This window comes from Barbus barbus, assembly GCF_936440315.1.
Source record: "Barbus barbus genome assembly, chromosome: 32".
NCBI lineage: Eukaryota > Metazoa > Chordata > Actinopteri > Cypriniformes > Cyprinidae > Barbus > Barbus barbus.
Window position 1 is genome coordinate 22,162,606 of NC_136760.1, and position 24,786 is coordinate 22,187,391.

The following is a 24,786-nucleotide window of genomic DNA, read 5'->3' on the forward strand; positions in this document are numbered from 1 at the left end:
ACGTCATCACTTGCAAAATGCCAGTGTGAACAGTCAGCCTTAAAGATGGGATTTAAAAACTAAATCGGATTTATGCACAGTATAAAATCCTTTTTCCCTATTTTTTCCCTCAGTTCCTCTGTCCTGCTCCGAAGGCTTCACTGAGCTGGGTTATTACAATGGCACCGTTTCTCAGACCGACTCAGGTTCACCCTGTCTAAAGTGGACCGACTTCCCAGATTACGTGCAGCAGTATCCAGGCAGGGGTCTTGGAGAGCACAATTTTTGTCGAAATCCTGACCGTGAGTCCAACCCATGGTGCTTTTTCAGACAGAGCTCAGGAGCCATTGGCTGGGCCTACTGTGACTGCCACCAAGGTGAGTACTATGGTGTTTCACTAAAAATCTGCTATAATCCACTAGTGAGTTAATTCAAAGAGAATTATACAGTGCTTGAAGTGGAAAAAAAGAAGTGCCGGTACTCAACCCCCACCCCCATTTATTTATTTATATTAAATAAACAAGTACTTTTTAATAATTCACAATGTATATATAGTGCCACAATCAATCAATCAATAATTAACCCATTTAATCCCAAATTTTTCCCAGACGTGGAAATATCCAAATGAAGTGTCATTAGTAACTCTTTGAAATAATCAATAATTATTATTTTTTATAATAATTTTTTTGGAAAAGTGTGTGATTTAAATTGTGTTTTATGTTCGGTCACAATAGTGACCGGTGGGATTTGGAGAGTACTGAAATCACATATTTCTGCAGTCATAAAAAATGGTATATATCTTAGCTCAGCAATTTCAAACTGTTTGATCACATTCTAGGGTTACTATTATGCATAAAAAACCTTATGCAACATTGATAGGAACACTGAGATAAAAAACAAAAAAATTCAACCATCGCCGCATTTCAAAATTGTTACTTTTTTCTAAAATATAACATAAAATTTTTATTTCAATGCTATGAGTATTACAACATCATTATTGTAATTTTTTTAATAAATTACTTTATAAATGAAAAACTTTTTTACGGTCACTATTGTGACCGGTGGGATTAAATGGGTTGAATAAAAGTTTTCAATACAAATTAGCACAAGTCAAGCTGCAATACCAAACAGGACCACAGGGAGACGCCAAAGACCACTAAATCGTCTGCCTTTAAGATACGGATCCATTCAGAATCACTAAACCTCTGACCACCACATAATCAGCGTTCATTATAAAACACTCTTGCTTTTAAGCCAAATACACGCTGAAAAGAATAATTTACTGACATCTGAACATAAGTCACTATTCTTTCCGTAATCGCTGATGAAATCGGTCGTGATTTCTCTGCATTAGCGCTGTTTTGAGCTTGCTGTTTGAATTCGTTCACTGGATCCTTGGACTTTCCAGGAGTTTACGGTTTAAAATGATGTGATTGCAAAAACCTGCTTCTTTTCATTTTAAGATATGATTTTCGTTATAAAGTACTGATTCAAATTAGTGATCAATAATTATTTATTATTCTACTACTCCGTGTGCCTCCCCTGACATGCTCTCACGCACCACACAATGAAGTAGAACAGAAGTGCCCGTACGCACAAAAAAGTGCAGGTACTCTAAAGGCTAAAATATAGAGGCCCACTTCAAGCACTGGTATTTTAGATATTTTATAAATAATTGTTTTATAATATTCCTTAAGGCGACGTCCCACTTGCCAAGTCAAAACAGCCTGATTTTTTTTATTTTTTTTTTTATCTAAAATTTTCTGTCTGAGATCTATCACAATCACTAAAAATCTATGATATGACTGTTCATAGATAGCAATACCTTGTTTTGGCAAATCAATGTGAAACTCGCCAAAACAGAAGTAACAGTATTTCACTTCTACCACATGATACCACAATCCCTTCATATTTTGCTGCGGAATATTCATGCAGCTTAAATGAAAGAAGTACATTCAATAAAAAACCCTCACTGTTTTATTTTATTCATTTTAGTGTCTGCGAATTCTAGAAAAACACAATTAGTGTTTGCAATATGCGGTTTTGCATCTGCTGAGAAAAAAGTTTGGGTCAGATCCATTAGCTCATCAGGGAGTTGAATCTCTGCAGCTGTTAACGCTTCCCGCAGAGAGAAATACTGGCGCATATGTCTGAAAATCAGCTAGTGAGATGACAGCCTTAGAATATTCTAACATTCTTCAAAAAGTGACAAACAAAAGTGGCAAACAGCCAAGTATGGTGACCCATACTCGGAATTTGTGCTCTGCAATTAACCCATCCAAAGTGCACGCACACACACACACACCATAGTGTAGTGGTCGTGGCCTAATGGTTAGAGAGTCGGACACGTAATCCAAAGGTTGCGGGTTCGAGTCTCAGGCCGGCAGGGATTGTAGGGCGTAAATGGCTGCCCACTGCTCCGGGTGTGTGTTCACAGTGTGTGTGTGTTCACTGCTGTGTGTGTGCACGTTGGATGGGTTAAATGCAGAGCACGAATTCCGAGTATGGGTCACCATACTTGGCAGTATGTCACTTCACTTCACACACACACAGAGCAGTGGGGCAGCCATTTATGCTGCGGCGCCCGGGGAGCAGTTGGGGGTCCGGTGCCTTGCTCAAGGGCACCTCAGTCCTACAATTCCTGCCAGACCTGAGACTCGAACCCGCAACCTTTGGATTACAAGTCTGACCCTCTAAACATTAGGCCACGACTTCCCCTTCAGATGATAAATATGTGTTTTAAGACCTCTTTGTGTACTGTTGTCCTATTTTCCTTTCCGTCTCTTGGAAGAATGTTGTTTTTCATCAACTTTATATTTAGAAATCAATGGTTGACATTCTTGTAAAGAATATTCTGTATATATCTCAGGAAAATTAGAAAAGGTTTATTCTTAAAGAAAGAAGAAGCTTGTGTAAAAAGCATCTTTGCTTGCAGTTGAGACAAAGGGTGACTTTGCTAAGTAGGACATGCTCCTGGATCAACATTCTGTTCCTGTTATCAACCAATCGCATATTACTGTTAGGTTTAGGGCTGGGATTAGAGGCATGAATAAGTTTTTGATCATAATTTGCCTCTGATTTTAGGAGCTTACGCCAGTGATCTGAAGAAACTACATCTCTGTAAAGAAGCTGTACTGTTAATTTCCATGTTCAAATTCAGTTCTCCGAAAGATAAAATTATATATGAATACAGAATGAACAATGCTATTTTGGTTTTCTAAATAAAAAAAATCTAAATCTCACAATTTTTGCTATCCTTCCTGTAAAGAATAAATTGGCCTTGTCTTTTCAGTAAGATTTTATAATTTACTGTTAATTCTTAGTAAAATGTAGAAAATAGTGAGGAGATGAGAATGCTGGTTGTAAATAAGTTTATTTAGGGGTTTACTTGGACGTGGTCTCTTGGGCGAGTGCTGTAAGCAACCACCCTGAACTCCCTAGAAATTACATATCAGTATGCTAAAAAGTATAACTGAGAACAACAGCTTAATATATAGTAATAATAATAATATGTATTTATCTCTCACTTGCTCAGGAGCAGTAAGGTTAGCAGGAGGTTCATCCTCAAAGAGTGGCCGACTGGAGGTCTACCTAAATGGCCAGTGGGGGTCGGTCTGTGACACACACTGGACAGACCGTGATGCCAGTGTGGTTTGCCGACAGCTTGGACTCAGGTATAATTAATATAATTCTAATTAGGGCTGTCAATTTAACATATTAATTTAGTACAATTAATTAAAGAGAATGTGAATAATGATGCTTTGACTGAAAACAAAAGGTGATGTTTGAATGTTAATGTTTTTATTTGCAATATCAGATCTGATTTTCCACATATTTACAGTATGGATCTGTGCCTCTCAGTGTGGTCAAAGCAGGGTTACTCATTTGTATATTTAAGTGATTCATTAAAACTCACAGTGTCTTAATTTTTACTAATCTATTTTTGATTTAGCCTTTGTTAAATCATCTAAAAGTGGGTGGAAAGCCTCACGTTACTGAACAGTGGCGGAGATAGCGTCTTAATATTTCTTTCCGTTTGTTGTAGTGAGATTGGCACGGCTCTCCAGCACTCATATTTTGGCCCCGGCTCTGGGCTTTTTCACTACGCCCGCCTTGGCTGCCGTGGTAATGAGAAATCCCTGCTGGATTGCAGGAGCAGGAAGTTTGTTACGAGTGACTGTAACCATGGAAACGAGGCCGGAGTGGTGTGCGCACCACCTGAAGGTCAGTGTGCTTTCTGTGAGAGTGAATGACCTTTTAAGTGACAAGTGAAATAAACACTCCTGCATCTAGATGACCTCGCAAAACCATAGAGCTGACGTGAAACAGAAAAGGGCTTTGAAATAGCATGCAAAGATCATCAGGGTTATTTAAAGTCTGGTTTCGAGAATTCAGTTTCCGCCTCTGTGTCTGCATCCTAAGTGGGCACCGCAATACGCAACTAAGATTGGTCCCATTATAATCAACAAAGCTGTCTACAAGTGCTTATAATGTGAGCGTCTTGTTTTTTTCATGATGTGTCGTGCTGCACCTCGTTGCTTGCTTGCAGTGCAGACCGGGTGTAAAACCTGCTAATTAAATTACATTCAGTTGCAGTTTTTTTAGCTGTTCATTTACTCTTTTTTTTTTTTTTTTTTTTATTTTGACGTCAAGCATTACAGTATCAAAATAATGAAATCTCCACAACACAACGGAAGCAAGTCACAACAAAACAAAATTAGCACAACACAACAAAATGAGTCCTATGCGTTGTGCTGTGGCACTACTAGGCCACTCTAGATTCTGCCCTAAAAACAGCATTGAAGATCTTAAAAAGTGTCTGGATCTGCTCATGACTTATGACACTATAATTGTTCTTAAATGTTGTGATGTAAATATGAAAAATATGATTAGACATTGCTGTAATTGTAGTTCCCTATCTGTCGGTCACTACGAGTTATGTCGTGACGACATTAGGGGATTTACTTGGAAGCCCCGACTGCCTCTGATAAGAGAAAACGCCAATGAAATTTGGCTAGTGGATTTTGCATACCTGAGCCACTCCCCGTGCATACGGGTATAAAAGGGCGACAGGTGCATCCACTCATCAGATTTTTGCTTCGGAGCCGAGTGGATGAGAAGTTTTGCGATCTCCACAAAGCCTTCTGCCTCAAAAAAAGAGTTTGTTCCTGGGTGGCGTCACGGTGCAGACAGCGGTGTCCCTGCAGCAGCGATTCCCCTGGGCACTTCACCTGAAAGAGCAAATTTCTAAAACACTGGGCGGTTCGCGTCTTTTTAAAGATGCCGTTCCGTCCGTGTTCTCTTGGTTGCGGTCGCTTCCTGTCCTCGGATGACGGTCACGAGCGTTGTCTTCAGTGTCTGGGCATCCAGCACGCTGAAGATGCGTTTGTGGATGAGTCATGCGCCTGTTGTGGGCGTATGAACATGGCAACGCTGCGTTCTCGCCTTTCCTTTCTGAAAGGATTGGCACCCTCTGCCGCCACCCGTCCCGGTCTCTCTGGCTCGAGCAGAGGACCGCCGGCTGGCGCTCTGGGAGATCTGAGGGTGACGGTAAGAGCTTCTCCGCCGGGCACGTCCCCACGGACCTCTTACTCCTCCCGCAGCGCTTGTTCCGTCCGGTTCCCGAGTGATTTCGCTGGTTCGCCTCACGGGGCCGCCAGCATTTCATTCGGTGCGCCGCCCGAGGATCAGATGTCGATCGCGGCATCGGGGGATGGGCTTTCGTCCTCTGAGGATGAACGATCGGCGGGGCTGCCCCCCTCGGGTGTTGTCGCCACTGCCGATCCGGACCCAGAGCTGACGGCCATGCTTGCCCGGGCAGCCGTGAGTATCGGGCTGGAGGTCAACAGACCGCCCAGTCCCGAGCCCTCGCGGCTGGATGATTGGTTCATCGGCGCAAAACGCGACCAGCGGCCGCACTTTGCCCCGGTGCCTTTCTTCCCGGAGGTGCATGAGGAGCTGACGAAGTCGTGGACGGCCCCTTTTTCGGCCAGAAGCCGCTCGTCTCCCTCCTCCGTCCTCACTACCCTCGATGGCGGGGCGGCCAGGGGGTACGTGGATATTCCCCAGGTGGAGAGAGCGGTTGCGGTGCACCTGTGCCCGCAAAACGCCGCCACCTGGAGGAATCGTCCGCGTCTCCCGTCCAAAGCCTGTAAGCTGACGGCCGCACTCGCCGCCAAGGCCTACAGCGCTGCGGGCCAGGCCGCCTCTGCCCTGCATGCCATGGCCATCCTGCAAGTTCACCAGGCCAAGGCACTAAAACAAATGCACGAGGGTAGTCCCGACCCGGGGTTGATGCAGGAGCTGCGCACGGCGACTGACTTCGCTCTCCGGGCGACGAAAGTCACGGCGCGGTCCCTCGGGAAGGCGATGTCCACGTTAGTGGTCCAAGAGCGCCATCTCTGGCTCAATCTGGCCGAGATGAAGGACGTCGACAAAGTACGCTTTCTCGACGCCTCCATCTCCCAGACGGGGCTATTTGGCGACACTGTTGAGGGTTTTGCCCAGCAATTCTCGGCAGTACAAAAGCAGACGGAGGCAATCCAGCACATCCTCCCTAAACGGCGGGATGCTCCAGCTGCCACCGCTGGCCCAAGGGCCAGGCCCCAGTCTGCTGGTCGCCGTGGGCGCCCTCCTGCGTCCTCCAGAGCTGCTCCGCCCCGTGCTGAGTCGTCACCTAGGCCGGTGCGTCGAGCCTCTCGCAGGAGTGCGGCGCCCCCTGCGCCTCAGCCGGCCGCCAAGTCCTCCAGGAAGACGACAAAGCGGCCCTGACGCGCACAACCCGGAGATGGAGGAATTTGCTCTTTCCCAGGAGACGACGAGGCTAGCGTCGCTCCTTCCCCCGGAGGAGGGCCGGGTGGAGAATCCTGTGTTTTCTTTTCTTTCTGTTCCGCCACTGGCTCAAGGGCCAGTGGTACCCACATTGTCAAAGAAAGAGCAATTTCCCTTTCCTCCGGGTTCCCAGGTCTGCGGGCTGACAGTGTGCGACGCACTGCCTCCTCACTCTCACCCGAGACCCATATTGCCAGTGGCCAAGAGAGTGCGGTCTGGGGACGCGATGCCTCCCCGCGCACCTCTAGCCAGTCCCCCCGGGGACTCAGGGAGTTTTGTGGGGATGAGTGAGAACGCACCGCCTTCTGTTCCATCCAACCTTACTCCCCCTCGCTGCACCACTGCGGGCACGTCGATTGTGCCTTTGGTGCCACTTGCACGGTATCTGGGGGCGTGGCTTGCGCTACCCAGCCCGTCTCGCTGGCTCATTCGCACAGTTCGACTCGGCTATGCGATTCAGTTCGCCAGGCGGCCTCCCAGGTTCAGTGGCATCCTCGAGACTTCGGTGGCAGTCCGAGATGCACCTGTCCTGCGCGAGGAGATTGCTGTCCTTCTGGCAAAGGGTGCAATCGAGCCGGTCCCTCCAGCCGAGATGAGGCAGGGGTTTTACAGCCCCTACTTCATCGTGCCCAAGAAAGGCGGTGGCCTCCGGCCAATCCTGGACCTGCGAGTCTTGAATCGGGCCCTACACAAGCTCCCGTTCAAGATGTTGACACAGAAGCGCATCGTCAGATGCGTGCAGTCCGCGGATTGGTTTGCAGCGATCGACCTGAAGGACGCTTACTTTCATGTCTCGATTCTCCCTCGACACAGGCCGTTCCTACGGTTTGCGTTCGAGGGGCGGGCATGGCAGTACAGGGTCCTCCCCTTCGGGCTCTCCCTGTCTCCCCGTGCCTTCACGAAGGTGGCGGAGGGCGCCCTTGCCCCGTTACGGGAAGTGGGCGTCAGGATCCTCAACTATCTCGACGATTGGCTCATTCTGGCCCGGTCGCGAGAACAGTTGTGTGGTCACAGGGACCTGGTGCTCCGGCACCTCAGCCAGTTGGGGCTTCGGGTCAACCGGGAAAAGAGCAAGCTCTCCCCTGTGCAGAGAATCTCTTTTCTCGGTGTGGAGTTAGACTCCGTGAGTATGACGGCACGTCTCACGGACGAGCGTGCCCAATCAGTGCTGAACTGCCTGAGTTCCTTCAGAGGCAGGACAGTGGTTCCGCTGAAACAGTTTCAGCAGCTCCTGGGGCATATGGCATCCGTAGCCGCAGTCACGCCGCTCGGGTTGCTTCATATGAGACCACTTCAGCACTGGTTACACTCACGGGTCCCGAGATGGGCATGGCGCCGCGGGACACGTCGTGTGACCATCACACAGTCGTGTCGCCGCTCTTTCAGCCCCTGGTCAGACCTTGCTTTCCTACGGGCCGGGGTGCCCTTAGGACAAGTGTCCCGGCATGTTGTTGTCACAACAGATGCCTCCAGCAGGGGCTGGGGCGCTACATGCAACGGGCAGGCAGCCTCGGGGCTCTGGACGGGGCCTCGACTGCTTTGGCACATCAACTGCCTAGAGCTGTTGGCAGTGCATCTGGCCTTAAAGCAGTTCCGGCCACTGCTTCTAGGCCAGCACGTGTTGGTCCGCACGGACAACACTGCGGCTGTTTCGTACATCAACCGGCAGGGGGGTCTACGATCACGCCGCATGTCACAGCTCGCCCGCCATCTCCTCCTCTGGAGTCAGTCACAGCTCAAATCGCTGCGCGCCGTCCACATTTCGGGGGAGCTCAATCGTGCAGCCGACGCGCTCTCACGACAGCTCACGTTCCCCGGAGAATGGCGACTCCATCCCGAGACGATCCGGCTGATTTGGAGTCGATTCGGGGAAGCTCAGGTAGACCTGTTTGCTTCCCGCGAGTCCTCCCACTGCCAGCTGTATTTCTCCCTGACCGAGGCCCCCCTCGGCACGGACGCACTGGCACACAGCTGGCCTCGGGCTCTGCGCAAGTATGTGTTTCCCCCAGTGAGCCTGATCGCACAGACGCTGTGCAAGGTCAGGGAGGACGAGGAGCAGGTCTTGTTGGTTGCGCCATATTGGCCCACCCGGACCTGGTTTCCGGAACTCACCCTCCTCGCGACAGCCCCTCCCTGGCGCATCCCTCTGAGGAAGGACCTTCTTTCTCAGGGGCTCGGCACCATATGGCACCCGCGTCCAGATCTGTGGAACCTCCATGTGTGGCTCCTGGATGGGACGCGGCAGACTTGAGTGGCCTGCCACAGGCTGTGGTGGACACCATCACTCAGGCTAGGGCCCCTTCAACTAGGCAAGCCTATGCACTGAAGTGGAGTCTGTTCGCGGACTGGTGTTCTTCTCGTCGAGAGGACCCCCGAAGATGCACGATTGGAGTGGTGCTTTCTTTCCTGCAAGAGAGGTTGGAGCGCAGGCTGTCGCCCTCCACCTTGAAAGTGTACGTGGCTGCTATTGCGGCCCATCACGATGCAGTGGACGGCCGGTCCCTGGGGAAGCACGATCTCATCGTGAGGTTCCTGAGGGGTGCCAGAAGGTTAAATCCTCCTAGGCCACCCCTGATGCCCTCCTGGGATCTCTCTATTGTCCTGGCTGGACTTCAGAGGGGTCCCTTTGAGCCGCTGGACTCAGTCGAGCTGAAGTTCCTGTCGGCCAAGACAGCGCTCCTGACCGCGCTCACTTCCATCAAGAGGGTCGGGGACCTCCAAGCATTTTCGGTAAGCGAAGAGTGCCTTGTGTTTGGGCCGGCCTACTCTCACGTTGTCCTGAGACCCCGGCCTGGATACGTGCCCAAGGTTCCCACCACGCCCTTCCGCGATCAGGTGGTGAACCTGCAAGCACTGCCCTCGGAGGAGGCAGACCCAGCCTTGGCGTTGCTGTGTCCCGTAAGAGCGCTGCGCATATACGTGGACCGCACCCGGAGCTTCAGAAGCTCCGAGCAGCTCTTTGTCTGCCACGGAGGTCAGCAGAAAGGGAAGGCTGTCTCCAAGCAGAGGTTGGCCCACTGGATAGTGGATGCCATCGCCTTGGCGTACCAATCCCAAGGCGAGCCGTGCCCCCTCGGGGTGAGGGCTCACTCCACACGGAGTGTTGCCTCCTCCTATGCGCTGGCGCACGGCGCCTCTTTGGCAGACATCTGTAGAGCTGCGGGCTGGGCGACACCGAACACCTTCGCGAGATTTTACAGTCTCCGCGTTGAGCCAGTCTCTTCCCGTGTGTTGGGTAACAGGTAAGTGGCGGGAAGAGTTGGCCGGTGTCACGCTTGCTGCGCCATTCCCCCTTACTCGGGGATACGAGCGCCTATTCTCTCCTCCAGTTAGTTCCCCGAACGGCGAACCCTGGCGGAGTTCCTCCAGCACCCCCGGCAGTCAGGCTGGGCGGAGCAGTCTGACGCCAGGCCCAGTACCGGTGTTAGCTTGCCCGGGTCTCCGGTCAGCCCCTGTACTCGGCTAGGTGCCCGTGCGGCCTGATTCCCTTCGGGTGATCCCACACGTGTATTCATCCACGGTACGGTTTCCCTCATGGTAAACCCGTGTCTTCCCTTTGACAGAGCTCTGTCAGGCCCTGCTGGCAGCCTTCCTCCCTTCTCCTAGGTAGGATCTGCCCCAGGGTCCAGGCGTATGTAGCACTGCCCCAGGCTTGGGCCAGTCCATACCAGTGTCTCCACACGTTACCTCCCTTCGGGCAGGGTGTGGCCTCCGTAGCGCCCTTCTCCGGAAGGCTCGCTTCCCCGTCGTTACTGCCGGGCTGTAACAACAAACAGGAAAGACTTGAAGCAATCTTTCATAGAAGGTCGAAATCCCTTCCGATTTCTGGGGAAAGGAACAGCGGCTTGGCTATCTCCAGCAGCAATGTACTCAGTGGTCCCTGCGGGCACCAAGGTTAGCGAATTTGCGCTGGGGCGACGGGAAGGTTGCGACCTTCGCATCGCATTTGTCTGTCACGCGCTAGCTTGTCAACATCTGCATGCCACAAGGTCGTGACGGGGTTCAGGTTGTGGCGCTTTCCATAGACCCCTAATGTCGTCACGACATAACTCGTAGTGACCGACAGATAGGGAACGTCTCGGTTACGTACGTAACCCTCGTTCCCTGATGGAGGGAACGGAGACGTTATGTCCCCATGCCACAATCTCGAACCATCGCTGGTTGCCAGGGACACGTTCTCGGCTCCTCAGCGGAAAACCTGATGAGTGGATGCACCTGTCGCCCTTTTATACCCGTATGCACGGGGAGTGGCTCAGGTATGCAAAATCCACTAGCCAAATTTCATTGGCGTTTTCTCTTATCAGAGGCAGTCGGGGCTTCCAAGTAAATCCCCTAATGTCGTCACGACATAACGTCTCCGTTCCCTCCATCAGGGAACGAGGGTTACGTACGTAACCGAGACGGTTTCTACACATAAAACGGTTTGAAAAATAATCATTGTTATTTATTCCCTGGTCACCCTGCATTTTCTAGAAGTGGCCCTTGAGAGATATCATTTGAGTATGTCTGATCTACATGAATACTAAGACAGAAAACCGCAAGGTGTGTGGTGGAACATCATGAGGATGATTGTTATCTTTGAATTACCGTTATTGCTGCTTCTTTGTCTATTCATATTGACTTATTAAATTGGTGCTTACTGAGATTAGAAATGTTAATGAAACATTTCAGTGGGGGCTTATACTTTCTTTGGTGAAATCAAAGGAGCCATACTTTCTTTTGTAGAAAGGAACAAAGGGGGAAAAAACGAGAAAAGAGGTTGGAAAGCAAATCAATGGCGTCTGAACTCATGATTGCCTGCTGAGAGCTTTATTGAAGACACAATCTGAGGACACACGGACAGATGTGCACTGTGCTGGGTTACCAGGACAGCAAATGATATATAATAGTCCTTGAACTGAACAAATGGCTGCATATAACGTGTTCCTGATATGAATTATTATTATCATATATGAAATATTACCAGCAACTGTGCATATATCTGATTGTAGTGGTTGGTTGTTTCCGGTTTTGCTTCAGTTGAGGAGCCAACACATTACCAAATGTTCATTGAACAGAATTATTATGATGAAATTATAAAATTGCATAGAACCCAACAATATGCAAATATACTTATACTTCTGTTCAAAATGTTTGGAGGTCGGTAAGATTGTGTTATTGAAATAAGTACCTTATGCTCATTAATTCTGCATATATTTGATTAAAAATAAGGTAAAAAAGTAATACTGTGAAATATTATCATAACACCTTAAAATTACTGTTTTCTATTTGAATACACTTTAAAAAGTCATTTATTCCTGTGATGCAAAAGCTGAATTTGTAGCAGTAATTACTGCAGTCTTCAGAAATCATTATAATATGCTGATTTGCTGCTCAAGAAACATTTATTTTTATTATTAATGTTGAAAACTGTTGTGCTGCTTTGTATTCATATATATTTCAGGATTCTTTGATAAATAGAAAATTAAAAAGAACTATTTGTAATAGAAATTTGACATTTTGTAATTATTTTCACTTTTGATGAATTTAATGACTCCATGCTGAATAAAAGTATTAATGTCTTTAAAAATTTGAATTTTACTGACCCCAAATTTTAGTATACAGGCCTGTATCAATAATATATATATATATAAATAGCAGATTTAGCCATTAACCAGTATTTAATGCAGCCTGGGTTGTATTTTTTTTAACCTAAAATTCAGATTTTATTTTGTTACCCTAAATATGCATAATTATATGGCTAGTTATATTTTACAAAAGTTTTTCCACTGCCATCTACGGCACTATGAGAGAAGACCTGCAATCCACTACTTAAGAACCGTTGGTTTATGCCTATTTCACAGCGAGAGAGTATTGCATACAGAGCATTCTGGGTGTCACTACATTTATTGATGTGTTTGTGGCTTTGGGTCATGATTCCTGGTTTGCCTGCTCAGGTAATGGACCACCGCTGCGATTGGTTGGTGGGGAGGAGGACTTTGAGGGACGAGTTGAGGTCTTCCATGATGGGCGCTGGGGGACCATTTGCGATGATCAGTGGGATGACATGGATGCTGAGGTGGTCTGCAGGCAGCTTGCACTGGGGTGAGTCCAATGTAGAACTAATACATCAAATACTCATCGTATACGCCCTGTCAATAATATACAGAGGATGGTTTCAGAGTAATGCATCATACTTTTAACTCCTGCCTTTTCAAAAATGCCTTTTGCAAATATCTTGGCAAGGTTTTAAAGAATCAGTAGCACATGTTGTCTCTTGTGAGGTATTTTCATCCCTGAGTGCTCTTATCTCGATGAGAGGAAGATTGAATTATTTATTTTGCACTGTTGTATTTTTTGCTCTCATACACCATCTCCATCATGTTGTTGTAGCAGTCGTAGAGAATAAAGACTGTGAGATGGCACATGAGCGCAGCCTCACGCCGCCGCTGCAAAGAAGATAGGCACGACTTCAGTTGCTGCAGCATTAAAGCAACTGAATGATGTGTTTGTCGGTTATAGTTAGAACATGTTAGCTTTCAAACTGAATGTTTTGTAAGAAGCATTATCTGTGTGTGCCTTTTTGTGTGATACTGTACTCAGTGCTTCTCAGGGCCTCTTGGACTCCCACTGAAGCTAAGCAGGGTTAAGGCTGGTCAGCACCTGGACGAAGGCTGGAGACCACCTGGGAAGTTTAAGATTAAGGCTGCTGCTGAAGAGGTGTTAGTGAGGGCAGCAGATGCTTCTCACCCTGAGCTCTGTGTTGGACCTAATGTCCCAGAATAGTGATGGGACAGTGTTCAGCAAAAAGGCACTGTCTTTCTGATAAGATGTTAAATTGAGGTTCTGACAGTCTCGGGTCTGTAAAAATCCCAGTTGTGTTTCTTGAAAAAAAGAGTATGGATGTAATACTAGCATCTTGGCCAGAGATAAGTGCAACAAAATAATTTTTAGTACTCTGTCAGATTATTGTATTAACTTCAAGATTCAAGAGTTTTATTTGTCACATACACAATTATACAGAGTATAATCAGCAGTGAAATGTAGGGTACTTACATACGTACCTTACTAAAAAAGGAAAAGTTTTTAAAAATACATTGATTTCATACTAAGTATAGTTCAAATAAACATATTTACTGACATATTGCTTGAGACTTAATGATATAAAAATTATAATTAAACTTTATTTGGAGTACTACTTGTGCACAAAGTACATTTCTTAATATTAAGTCTAAAATGTGTTTTAATGTCACTGTTGATGAGAACTGTATGATCTTTGAATCATATTGTTCTTTAAATGCAGGATATTTGAAGTGTACCTGAAGTATACTTTAAATATTTCCACTTTAGCACAATCAAATATGCTTTAGTATATCTTTAGTTGGACTTCAGCACAATTAAAGTGCATTAAGTACAAAATTAGTTGTTCCAATTTAGTAGTCTTTAAGTATACCAGTTTAGTATACCAAAAGAACAATTGCAGGATATTTTTAAATACATAAATATATAAATGTATTTTGTAGTGTACTTATCATGAAATACAGTAAATGTATTTCAGATATAGTATATTTTTCACTAGGGTAGTAACACAAAATGATTATGATTTAAATTTTTATTTTTTGTGTATACAGCATTACAGCAGTTAAATGACATTTAACACTAAAATATATTAAAATTGAATTGAAATTAAAATATGGTATGAAACAATGTCTTAGACAATGTTATTGGTAGACAATGACCAGATGTATTTGTTAACATAAATACTGTAACAACAAATTGCTAGCTCATATTAGTTAATGCATTAAATAGGATTAAATAATAGGACCTTATGCTAAAGTGTTATCAAAAAAGTAATCTTACAATACAGACAACAGAGATGTTACGTAGAATAGGATCGGGAAATGTTGCAAGCCAGACTCAAACACTAATACTGTGTTGAAATTCACTTCACTTGACAAAATGACTAATTAAACTCAATAAAAATGCTGTATTCTCAACTCATTTCACTGCATTTATTTTAGTTAAGCTTTTTGCTGTACCAGGGTGATGTACAATGACTGGTGGGAATATTTCCCTCTTCGTTTCCTGTGAATTATTGATTGTCCCTTATTCCTTATGTTGTTTCCAGTACCCTTAGAACTGAACATGTTTGCTGTCTTTGGATTTGAATCTTACTTAAGATGACAGAATCCACTTTACAGGGCACTCATATCTCCTTTGACTGTATATATATCTTTGTGTGTGTCCAGGGGGATCCCTAAAGCCTGGTCATGGGCTCATTTCGGGCAGGGAAGTGGGCCGATCCAATTGGACGCAGTGCAGTGCACAGGCAATGAACTCTCTCTGGATGAGTGCCGTCACAGCGGATGGGAACAACACAACTGTGACCATATGGAAGATGCTGGGGTGTCATGCAATCCCTATACAGGTCTCATCCTATACATAGACACACACATACAAGCACTTATAAACCTGAATATCTGATTCTGATTTGTCTTTTTAATGATATTCTGTGCATTTTAACCTAATAAACCTAGTTTCCCCTAGCAAACAGTTTTCTACATTATGTATCGCTCCTTGGTCTCTTTGTTCTCACATTAAAAAATAATTTTGACACAAATCAATATTTCATGTCCACTTATTATTTATCTGGTAAGTAGTCATGTAAATGGGATGATTTACAGCAAACAGGTTTTATCGCACAATAAACCCCTTCAAGATAACATAAGACTTTGTTTCAGTTATTACTTCCAGTGGCAATAGAGAAACTGTGAGAGGAAATGTGTGTATATAGTTTTTGTTTACATATGCATTCAGATGGTGTGGTGAGACTGGTAGATGGTGATAACCCATGGGAAGGTCGTCTGGAAGTATATCACTCCGGGGACTGGGGCACGGTGTGTGATGACAGCTGGACGGAGCAGCACGCACAGGTGGTCTGCAGACAGCTGGGATTCAGGTGCTATTCTTTCATCCTGCCGGTAGTTGTGTATATACAGTAGCTATATTACTTAAAACTGAGGAAAGATATACTTTCAGATCAATTTGAACGTGTTTAATGTTAACTGTATGCACCAAGGGTCTGAGAGTAACGCAATTTCAATTCTCTGTATGTATGCGCCGTACATGTGGAAGAATTGACAATAAAGCAGACTTGACTTGACTTGACTTGAATTTAAACAGTTGGGCCTTGATTAACTTAGATTTCATATAAATAAAATTTGTGACCCTGGACCACAAAACCAGTCTTAAGTTGCTGGGGTATATTTGTAGCAATAGCCAAAAATGCATTGTAGGGGGTCAAAATTACTGACTTTTCTTTTATGCCAAAAATCATTAGGACATTAAGATCATGTTCCATGAAGATATTTTGTAAATTTCCTACTGTACATATATCAAAACTTAATTTTTGACTAGTAATATGCATTGCTAAGAACTTCATTTGGACAACTTTTAAAGACAATTTACTCAATATTTAGATTTTTTTGCACCCTCAGATTCCAGATTTTCAAATAGTTATATAGTAGTTATATAGTATATATAATAATTATATAGTATTTAGGCCAAATATTGTCCTATCCTAACAAACCATACATCAATGGAAATCTTATTAATTTGGCTTTCAGATAATGTATAAATCTCAATTTCAAAAAATTGACCCTTATGACTGGTTTTGTGGTCCTCGGTCACATTTGGTAATGCAGTCTTGAACTGTAAGTAAATTCTCAGCAGACTGTCTTGATAGATGAACTTAATTTCTGCACATGCGATTAAGTTTACATGTTTTTATGCATGCAAACTTTCAGTAAATTAGTGCCCAGTTATTACAAACCCCTTAAGTTAGGAACTTAAAAGGGGTTTGTTTTGCAACCGGCTGCAGGGATTTAGTAATTAAATTCACATAGAAGTGTCCTACACGATAGTAGTGCCCAATGTGGGCGTATGAGTGTCTCTATGGGATCTATATGTATACATTAAGTATTTTGCGGGAGAATTTAAAGTGGCGTTATGTTATTGGGAATTTATCATGAGTGTGTGTGTGTCTACGTAGGGGCGGTGCGGAGGTTGCCTCCGCTGGTGCGTTTGGAGAAGGAGCAGGGCTGATTCTGCTGGACGATGTGGAGTGTGAGGGGAGCGAGAGCTCTTTGCTGGAATGTAAACATAGTGTGTGGGGTCGACACGATTGCTCTCATAGCGAAGATGTTGGAATACGCTGCCACAGGGTAGAAAACAATGAGGTCCCACTGGCTCCAGAAAGTACTGGTAAGTTATCTTCAACACACACCAACATATGCGTCAGTGTGTGTGAGCAAGGCTTTGTGTGAGGCGCAGATACATTTTGCTGATAGACTTCTCTGTGTGTGCATGGCTTTGACCCTTTCTGAAATTCAGAGGGGATCTAAATGTCACTTGTTGACAGAGGGCAGGAATAAACGCAGCCATTGTAGTTTCCCAAGCGCTTGCTTTTATTGATAAAATCTTCCATTTGAATTTCAATAAAGTATTGTGTAGCCTTTGGCATCCACAATGCTACCTTTGACATTTGATGGTGTAACATTAGAGAAACATGATTTTTTTTCCCCCAAACAAACACAATTTCAATCTAAACTCCATTATCATATAACATCACTACTCTTTTTGCTCTCAGTCTGTGACATTTTGAGTATGTTTGAATAGACATGTTTGAAATCTTAGGTTCAAATGGCAAGATTCATCAAGATGTGTGTGGCTGTGTGTAGTTATAGTTGCTTATAATATTATAATGTTCATCTAAGCAATGAAAGATGACAAAGCATGTCAAAATTCATGATTTTATTCAATTTAAAAAAGTTGTCTTTTGTATGATAAAGAATATTACAGAATATTATTATTACTGCATATTGTAGCATTGGATTTTGCATGTTTAGCATGAATAGACGTTTACGTTTTCACATAAATTTGACTTTTAAAAATCTTACCACCCCCAAACTAGTGAATGATAGTGTATATAAAAAACATGAAAAAACCTTTAAACAATCTTTATTTGTCGTAATTGAGATTTTATATCTCACAATAATCACCTGTAATGTCACAATCACAATGTAAATTTATATCTCAAAAATCACTTTCTTATTATAGACTCACAAATAACTATTTTATTTTTTCTCAGAGGGCAGAAACAGGCTAAGCGAATATTTACTCATGAAAAAAATAAATAATTTGTCAATCCTCAGACCTCTTCCTTGTTACCCTTGTTGTGTATTAATTGATAACACTCGTTGTTAAGAAACCAACACTAGGGGGAGCTAACACTTCTGTTCATTAGCCAGATGTTGTTAAATGCCACACATTAGTATTAGTCACTAGCTGGTGAACTACAACCCTTGCATCTCCTCAAACCATCTACCAATGATTTAAGCGTCACACGTAGCTCACGACAGCGCAGGGCGTATAGCAATGGGTTGATACCTGAGTTCAGCAGACATAGTGTACTGCAGAAGGCAAATACCCTTTTTTGTGCTTTTGAAAGCTCTGTCGTAACTACATCTGTCATCATGAAGGAAAGGACAGGCAGCCAACACACTAACAGAATCAACATAATACAGCCAAAAGTCTTTGCCAAATGGATGTCCACACGCATGCGCGCTAATTCTGGATGTTCAGCGGACATGTTGGCTTCATGTTTGTGGGCCAACCACACTATCAGAGCATAGGCCACCAATATGAGGACGATTACCACCAACACAAGGCTGGCACAGAATGCCAGGTAGTAATGATCCACGTACGGAAACAGACTGGAGCATGATAGACAAGTCTGACAACTCCAGCCCATCAGAGGAAGGAAGGAAATGAGGGCAGCCACGACCCATAATGTCACAATACCCACCAAGGCTCTTTTACGTGTCAGCAGCACCTTGTAGGTGGAAGGCTTGTAGATGGCGTGATAGCGGTCAGCTGCCATCACAAGCAGACTTCCAACCGATCCTGTAAACGCCATGGTCACGCCACCCAGCTTAAGCAGATACTCTGTTTTCTGCAACGAGTCGTCCGATTTAGAAAGGTGGAAATCCAGAAAGTTGATGGTGAAACAGCAGGATGCAATGGTGTCTGCCAATGCCAAGCTGCCTATAAACAGGTATGACGGATGTCGCCGCAGGTTCCTAGTGCAGGCTATGACAACCAGAACGAGCACATTGACCAGGAGGCTGAGCGGTGCGATCACCAGACAGATGGTGCCAATGGCCACCTTCTCTGTGCTGTTTAGCACTGTGTAGACATTTTTGCAGGAACTGTTCATCATTTTAGTGATGGAAGTCTGTGAAAATAAAGTATATTGTATCAGTTTAGATTTTCACAATTTGCTTTTGTAGTTCTTTTGTGATGTTTTACTTACCTGTATGAATCGGTTGTGAATTGTGCTTCTTCCTTGTTGTGTTGTGTGGTCTGTTGTCGCAGCTAACCCAGCACGTTGGATGGAAATAAAAACCATATATGTAACACATACACATACACACACTTAATAATAATAAGTAGCCTATATATTTTTCAATAAATATTAATAATAAATTGCCTTTCTTAGGAGAGTAGAAGCTATACAAACCCATCTGCCACAAAAACATGTTGAGCTTGTTTTGTTTTTTTAAATAGCAGATTTGTGCAGATCAGATTTTTTCCACTTCCTTTAGATGCCAAATATCTACAAAGTTTCATTTCTAACTAGCTGCCTGAACAACAGCAATAGCAATGAATAATATTAATAAATGTAATAATAATAATAACTATAATAGTAATAATAAATGAAGCTTCAACTTTTATCAGAAAGTAAATTAATTAGTTAACAGCTAAGAATAAAATATATTATGTATTATTATATGTAAATGTAATGGAATGCACTAAAGAACCAACATTCAAATATAAATAATTTAAAAATTGATAATAATCATCATAAATGTATTATTATTATTATTAATATATAGTCTGCAATTTCACATTTTGGTTCTTTATTGCATTCCATGACAAGGCTAATATTTGCTGAAACGGTTGGAATATTATTTGCGTTGCGGGTCGGAGAATCGGGCGGCCTGCGAGTCCAATAGCCAAGTCTATTCTGATACCCGCTAACAGGCAGCTGCCTTAAAACGGTCCTGTGCTTATTTGTGTTCACGCTCTGTAAAGACCGTTAAAGATTTCTATTTACAATTCAATTTCGTTGCACATTATAGCCCTTCGTGCTGCAGTGAAGTGAAAGATATATATAGTCTATCATTTTATTTTATACGTTTTATTTTTAATGCTTCTATAAAGGACCAACAGCCACATATACTGTAGCTAGCTTACAGTAAAGCCTTATATTTGAATATGTTGTTTTCATTTATGAAGAATTATAAGAATGTGTGTGATGTTTATGCACATTTGTTCAAAAAAGCATGGCAGATTGTTCGCAAGATGTAGGCCAAAGGTTTGTATTGTTTAGCCAAAAAAAAGATGCGGGTTGTCTTCTTTTTTTCCCTGTTAATTAGGCCTAACATGTTGAGCTGCGTGTCTATTTTTCTTCAAGGCACCAACACAAGGATGCCTAATGTTGGTTTGATTGTTTAGCCTAGATTTAAACCGCTGATTTTGTCTGGCCAGAGGAGAATGACACTATTTCGACAAACTATTTCCCCGTCTAAATACTGTAAAGCTGATATATATCAAGCTGATGTAAAGCTGCTTTAATTTGCATTGTTAAAAGCGCTATACAAATATTATTGACTTGATTGACTTGTTACATGAAAATAAATAATTCTGCCTACCTGATGTAGTAGATTTAATGCGGGTGCAGTTTAGTTCTCGTTTTCTAATGTCAAACCTCGTGTGCTTGATACGCCCTAAATAGCCACACAGCTCATAGCCTATATTTTTCCGCCACTGGGTGAGAACGAAGCTAATTATTACAAAAACTATTGTTTATTTTCATATATATCATTTTAATTTATTTCAGTTTTTTTTTTCAACAATCGTTTTCGTCTTTACAAAAATAACCTTGTTCCATGACATTTAATAATACATAATAGCCGATATTTTATCGCTACTTTCTGTTGAAAGTAGAAGCTTAACAAACCCATCTGTCACAAAAGCAGGTTGAGTTTTTTCAGCAAGTGGCAGATCTGTGGTTAGTGTAGTTGTCGACACTTTGCTGTTGACAACCACATTAGGCTATGCTACTTATGTGTGTCTTTTTTATTTGACTTTAACATTTTTACATGAAAAGACATGCACATAATGAAAATAATGCAGTGCAGGACTTTTATCCATTAGGAGTTGATTGAATTGTTACAGTTGGGGTATTACATATTACATATTAGAGAATGAAGGGAGGGAGGGGTTAAAAAATAACAGATATTCAAGACAATAACTGAAAATGAAAGCTTTTTTTTCTGTAACGTGCAGTAATGAGTTGCATACAATAAGATCATGAATGTGTATTAAGAAACTACTACAACTACTACTACTAAAAATAAAAACGTTATTTTGAGGTTCAGCCTTTTCACTGACTGTTATCATGTGCTTACATGTCATGTTGTGGTTTAAGCTACACTGCCAGAGCCTGTTTCATTTACTCCTAATACATTATACAAGACTGAGGTGGATCACACAATCACACCAAATTTCTTAAATCATTCATGTTAATTCCGTGTAACTGCCTTCATTATAATAAGCTTATATGGAAAATTACATTTTTCACATTTTTTCTAAACATGCACAGTACTCTAAGTGACAAAATCTAAGCTCTGTTCTCTATTTTGCTTGCTTTTCTGTGCTTTCAGGGCCTCTGGTACGATTGGCAGGTGGCGACAGTAGAAAAGAGGGCAGAGTGGAGGTGTTTCTTAACGGAGAGTGGGGCAGCGTCTGTGATCATGGCTGGAATGATGTTAATTCTGTCGTCGTCTGCAGACAGCTCGGATTCACGTACGGATCCGTTTGTGCCATTTTAACTCAAAATAGCTTAAAAGCATCTCATAATCAGTACTGTGGAATATGGTTTATTATTTCTCTGGCATGATGTATGCAGATAGCTGAGTAGAAGAAAAGTCTTTAAATGGTTTTCTGCTCTCTGCGGCAGCGGGGTGTCAAAAGCACGACCGATGGGTTATTTCGGAGCAGGGAAAGGCACCATCCATCTGACCAACGTGAGGTGTACTGGGAAGGAGTCGTTCCTCGGAGAGTGCCCTTCAAAAGGACAAGACAGCCACGCTTGTAAGCATGGACAGGATGCAGGTGTAGTGTGTGATTATTTGCCGGAGCCAGAGGCTGACATAGCAGTGGTGGGCACACACACCTGCGGTTTGAGAGCCGGCGCTGAGAGACGCAGCAAGAGGATTGTCGGAGGATATAAATCTCTCAGGTTAGCAGTCATCTAAATTTTAGTTAATCTAAAATCAGTTCTTGAACACATGTTGTGGACATTTGTTCAGATATAATTTATTTTATTGCATATACTGTAAAGATCATGCTTAATTTAAGAGGTATACTAGTTCAATCAACTGAAGTTATTAAAATGACTGAAATTATAATTTGGATAAAAGTTTATTTTAACAGTTTTCCAGATACCCCCACATTGACATTTTTTTTTTTTTACTTTCACAGAAATTGCTAGTAAATTTCACAAATAATTACAAAAAGTACCACATTTTTACATTTTTGTTTATTGAAGTAAAAAGACTAAAATAGTATTGTCTTGTAAAACATACTCCAAAAAAATCTTTTATTTAGAGATCCCAAATCAAACTCATCCGAATACTAAATAATAAATCGAATACTATTAAAAATAGATTTTGGTAATTGAAATAAAGTTGAAATAAAATCAAATCTAAATATGATAATATATGAAAAACAACACACTGGAATAAGTACCAAAATTAAAACTGTATTAGAAATAAAACTAAATAGAACTATCTAAAAGAAACTTTAACAAAAAAAAAAAGACTGATAAAAACAAAAATTACGAAAAACGAATCAAATATGTGTGTGAAAAATATTACAATAAAAATATTTAAAAAAAATATATATAAATATACAAGCTACAATAAATACTATAATAATGTTTAAATAGTTTTTTATTTGAAATCATGGCTCAGACCCTCTGTGCTTACATTTTTGGGGGAAACCAACTTAGAAATAGCCTATTTTGCCAGTTTCTAAATATTAAGATAAAATTAAGTATTGAATGTACATGCTTCACTTTTGAATAATTTGTAAGTTGATTGTTAAAATTCAATGTTGACACTCTACTTTTCCTTCCATTTATCCAAACTGTTCTTTTACTGCAAATAAATCAGATTTTCTATTTCTCCACCTCATTCGTTGTCTATGTGTATGTTTGTGCATACAGGGGTGACTGGCCCTGGCAGGCGTCCCTGTGGCTCAGATCTCAATCTAAAGGGAATCAGCCTCTGTGTGGAGCCACTCTCATAAACTCTTGCTGGCTGCTCACTGCAGCGCACTGCTTCAAACGGTAAGAGAGACATCTGCTGGACATCAGCGCTATTAGCGACTACACCTATAGGCTCCTCAACTACTAAATAATCAACTCAACACCATAATCATTTTTAACCGATTTTGATCGAATTGAAATTACGGAGAGCACAAAAACAAGTGGCCAATTTAGAAGCACTGTGGACTGTGAGCATGTCTTCCAGATGTCACCTGGCACAAATACATTTACTTTTAATTTAATTACTATATTACTAATTACTGTATATTTAGAAGTTTGTGGTCATTTATTTTTTTGAAAGAAATTAATACATTAATTTATCAAAGACAAATTCAATTGATCAAAATTGTCAGTAAAGACATTTATAATGTTAAAAAGTTTTACATTTATTTAACTGTTTAATAATAAGAAGTTTCTTCAGCACCAGATCAGTATATTAGAATGATTTATGAAGGATCAAGTGACACGGAAGACTGGAGTGATGCTGAATATTTAGCTTTGTCATCATGAATTAGATTTGAAAATATATTAAAATATAAATCTGTTTAATATTTCACAATATTACTCATTTCTGTATTTTTGATGTACAAAAAGCCTTAGTGAGTGTAAGAGACTTTAAAAAAAATCATATTAACCCCACAATTTTGAACGTTAGTGTATGTATTTATGTGTAAAAATCATTGCTCTGTAATGAAGCAGCAGTTGTCCTCAGTTTTTAAATGATTGACATGAGACAGCTCCTGTAAATCAACACTAAAGTAACATGTAATTAAAATGAGATTAGCTGTGGAATAATTGAAATGGTAGTGCATCATCTGTAATATGAATGAATGTCTTGATTCTGCAGGTTTGGAAGTGATGCTTCACGGTATGTGGTGAAGCTGGGGGATTATCACACGAAGGAGCAGGATGATTTTGAACGTGTCCTCTCTCCAGAGCGCATAGAAGTGCACAGGAAGTACCGAACGGAGAGCTGGGAGCATGACGTGGCTCTGATCCGACTGAAGGGAGCTGAGGGGAAGTGTGTGTCCTTTAACCCTCATACTAACGCTGCCTGTCTGCCTGCACCTGGCAGTAAGTGGGGCAAGAGACCTGCATCGTGTGTCATCACTGGCTGGGGAATGACAGGTAATGTTGGGTTCTTCTTACACGGGCACAATTTTGCCATGACATGAAATAATTTTTTTTTAATTCAAAATACCATTCAAATGTTTCGAATCTTTAAGATTTTTTCAAGTTTTTTAAAAGAAGTCTCTTATGCTCACCAAGGCTGCATTTTTGTGATATAGTAAAACAAAATACACTAAAACAGCAATATTTTTAATATATTATTACAATTTAAAAGAACTGTGTTCTGTTTAAATATGTTTTTAAATTTAATTTATTTTTGTGATGGCAAAGCTGAATTTTCAGCCGCCATTACTTCAGTCTTCAGTGTCACATGATCTTTCAGAAATAATTCTGATATGCTGATTTGGAGCTCAAGAAACATGTCTTATTATTGTCCATTTTAAAAATAGTTTTTGCTGCATAACTGTGAT

The 24,786-nt window shown here is 42.4% G+C and overlaps 2 protein-coding genes across 2 annotated transcripts in view; one reads left to right on the plus strand and one right to left on the minus strand.

Moving 5' to 3' along the window:
• LOC306852735 (neurotrypsin-like) overlaps nt 1–24,786 on the plus strand; it is a gene marked incomplete at its 5' end in the record, with an annotated part of 38,934 nt that overhangs the window by 10,835 nt on the left and 3,313 nt on the right. Inside the window, 11 exons of the mRNA XM_079389796.1 lie at nt 114–356; nt 3,515–3,653; nt 4,025–4,203; nt 12,747–12,894; nt 15,039–15,217; nt 15,607–15,748; nt 16,841–17,052; nt 21,579–21,720; nt 21,875–22,156; nt 23,144–23,266; nt 24,093–24,373. Coding sequence (XP_079245922.1) covers nt 114–356; nt 3,515–3,653; nt 4,025–4,203; nt 12,747–12,894; nt 15,039–15,217; nt 15,607–15,748; nt 16,841–17,052; nt 21,579–21,720; nt 21,875–22,156; nt 23,144–23,266; nt 24,093–24,373 — 2,070 coding nt within the window. The remainder of the gene's footprint in view (nt 1–113; nt 357–3,514; nt 3,654–4,024; nt 4,204–12,746; nt 12,895–15,038; nt 15,218–15,606; nt 15,749–16,840; nt 17,053–21,578; nt 21,721–21,874; nt 22,157–23,143; nt 23,267–24,092; nt 24,374–24,786) is intronic.
• Nucleotides 18,125–19,069, minus strand: LOC306852283 (cannabinoid receptor 2; the record flags this gene model as incomplete). Its single annotated transcript, XM_079388997.1, has 1 exon — nt 18,125–19,069. One exon carries the CDS (start codon nt 19,067–19,069, stop codon nt 18,125–18,127), a length of 945 nt encoding a protein of 314 aa, XP_079245123.1.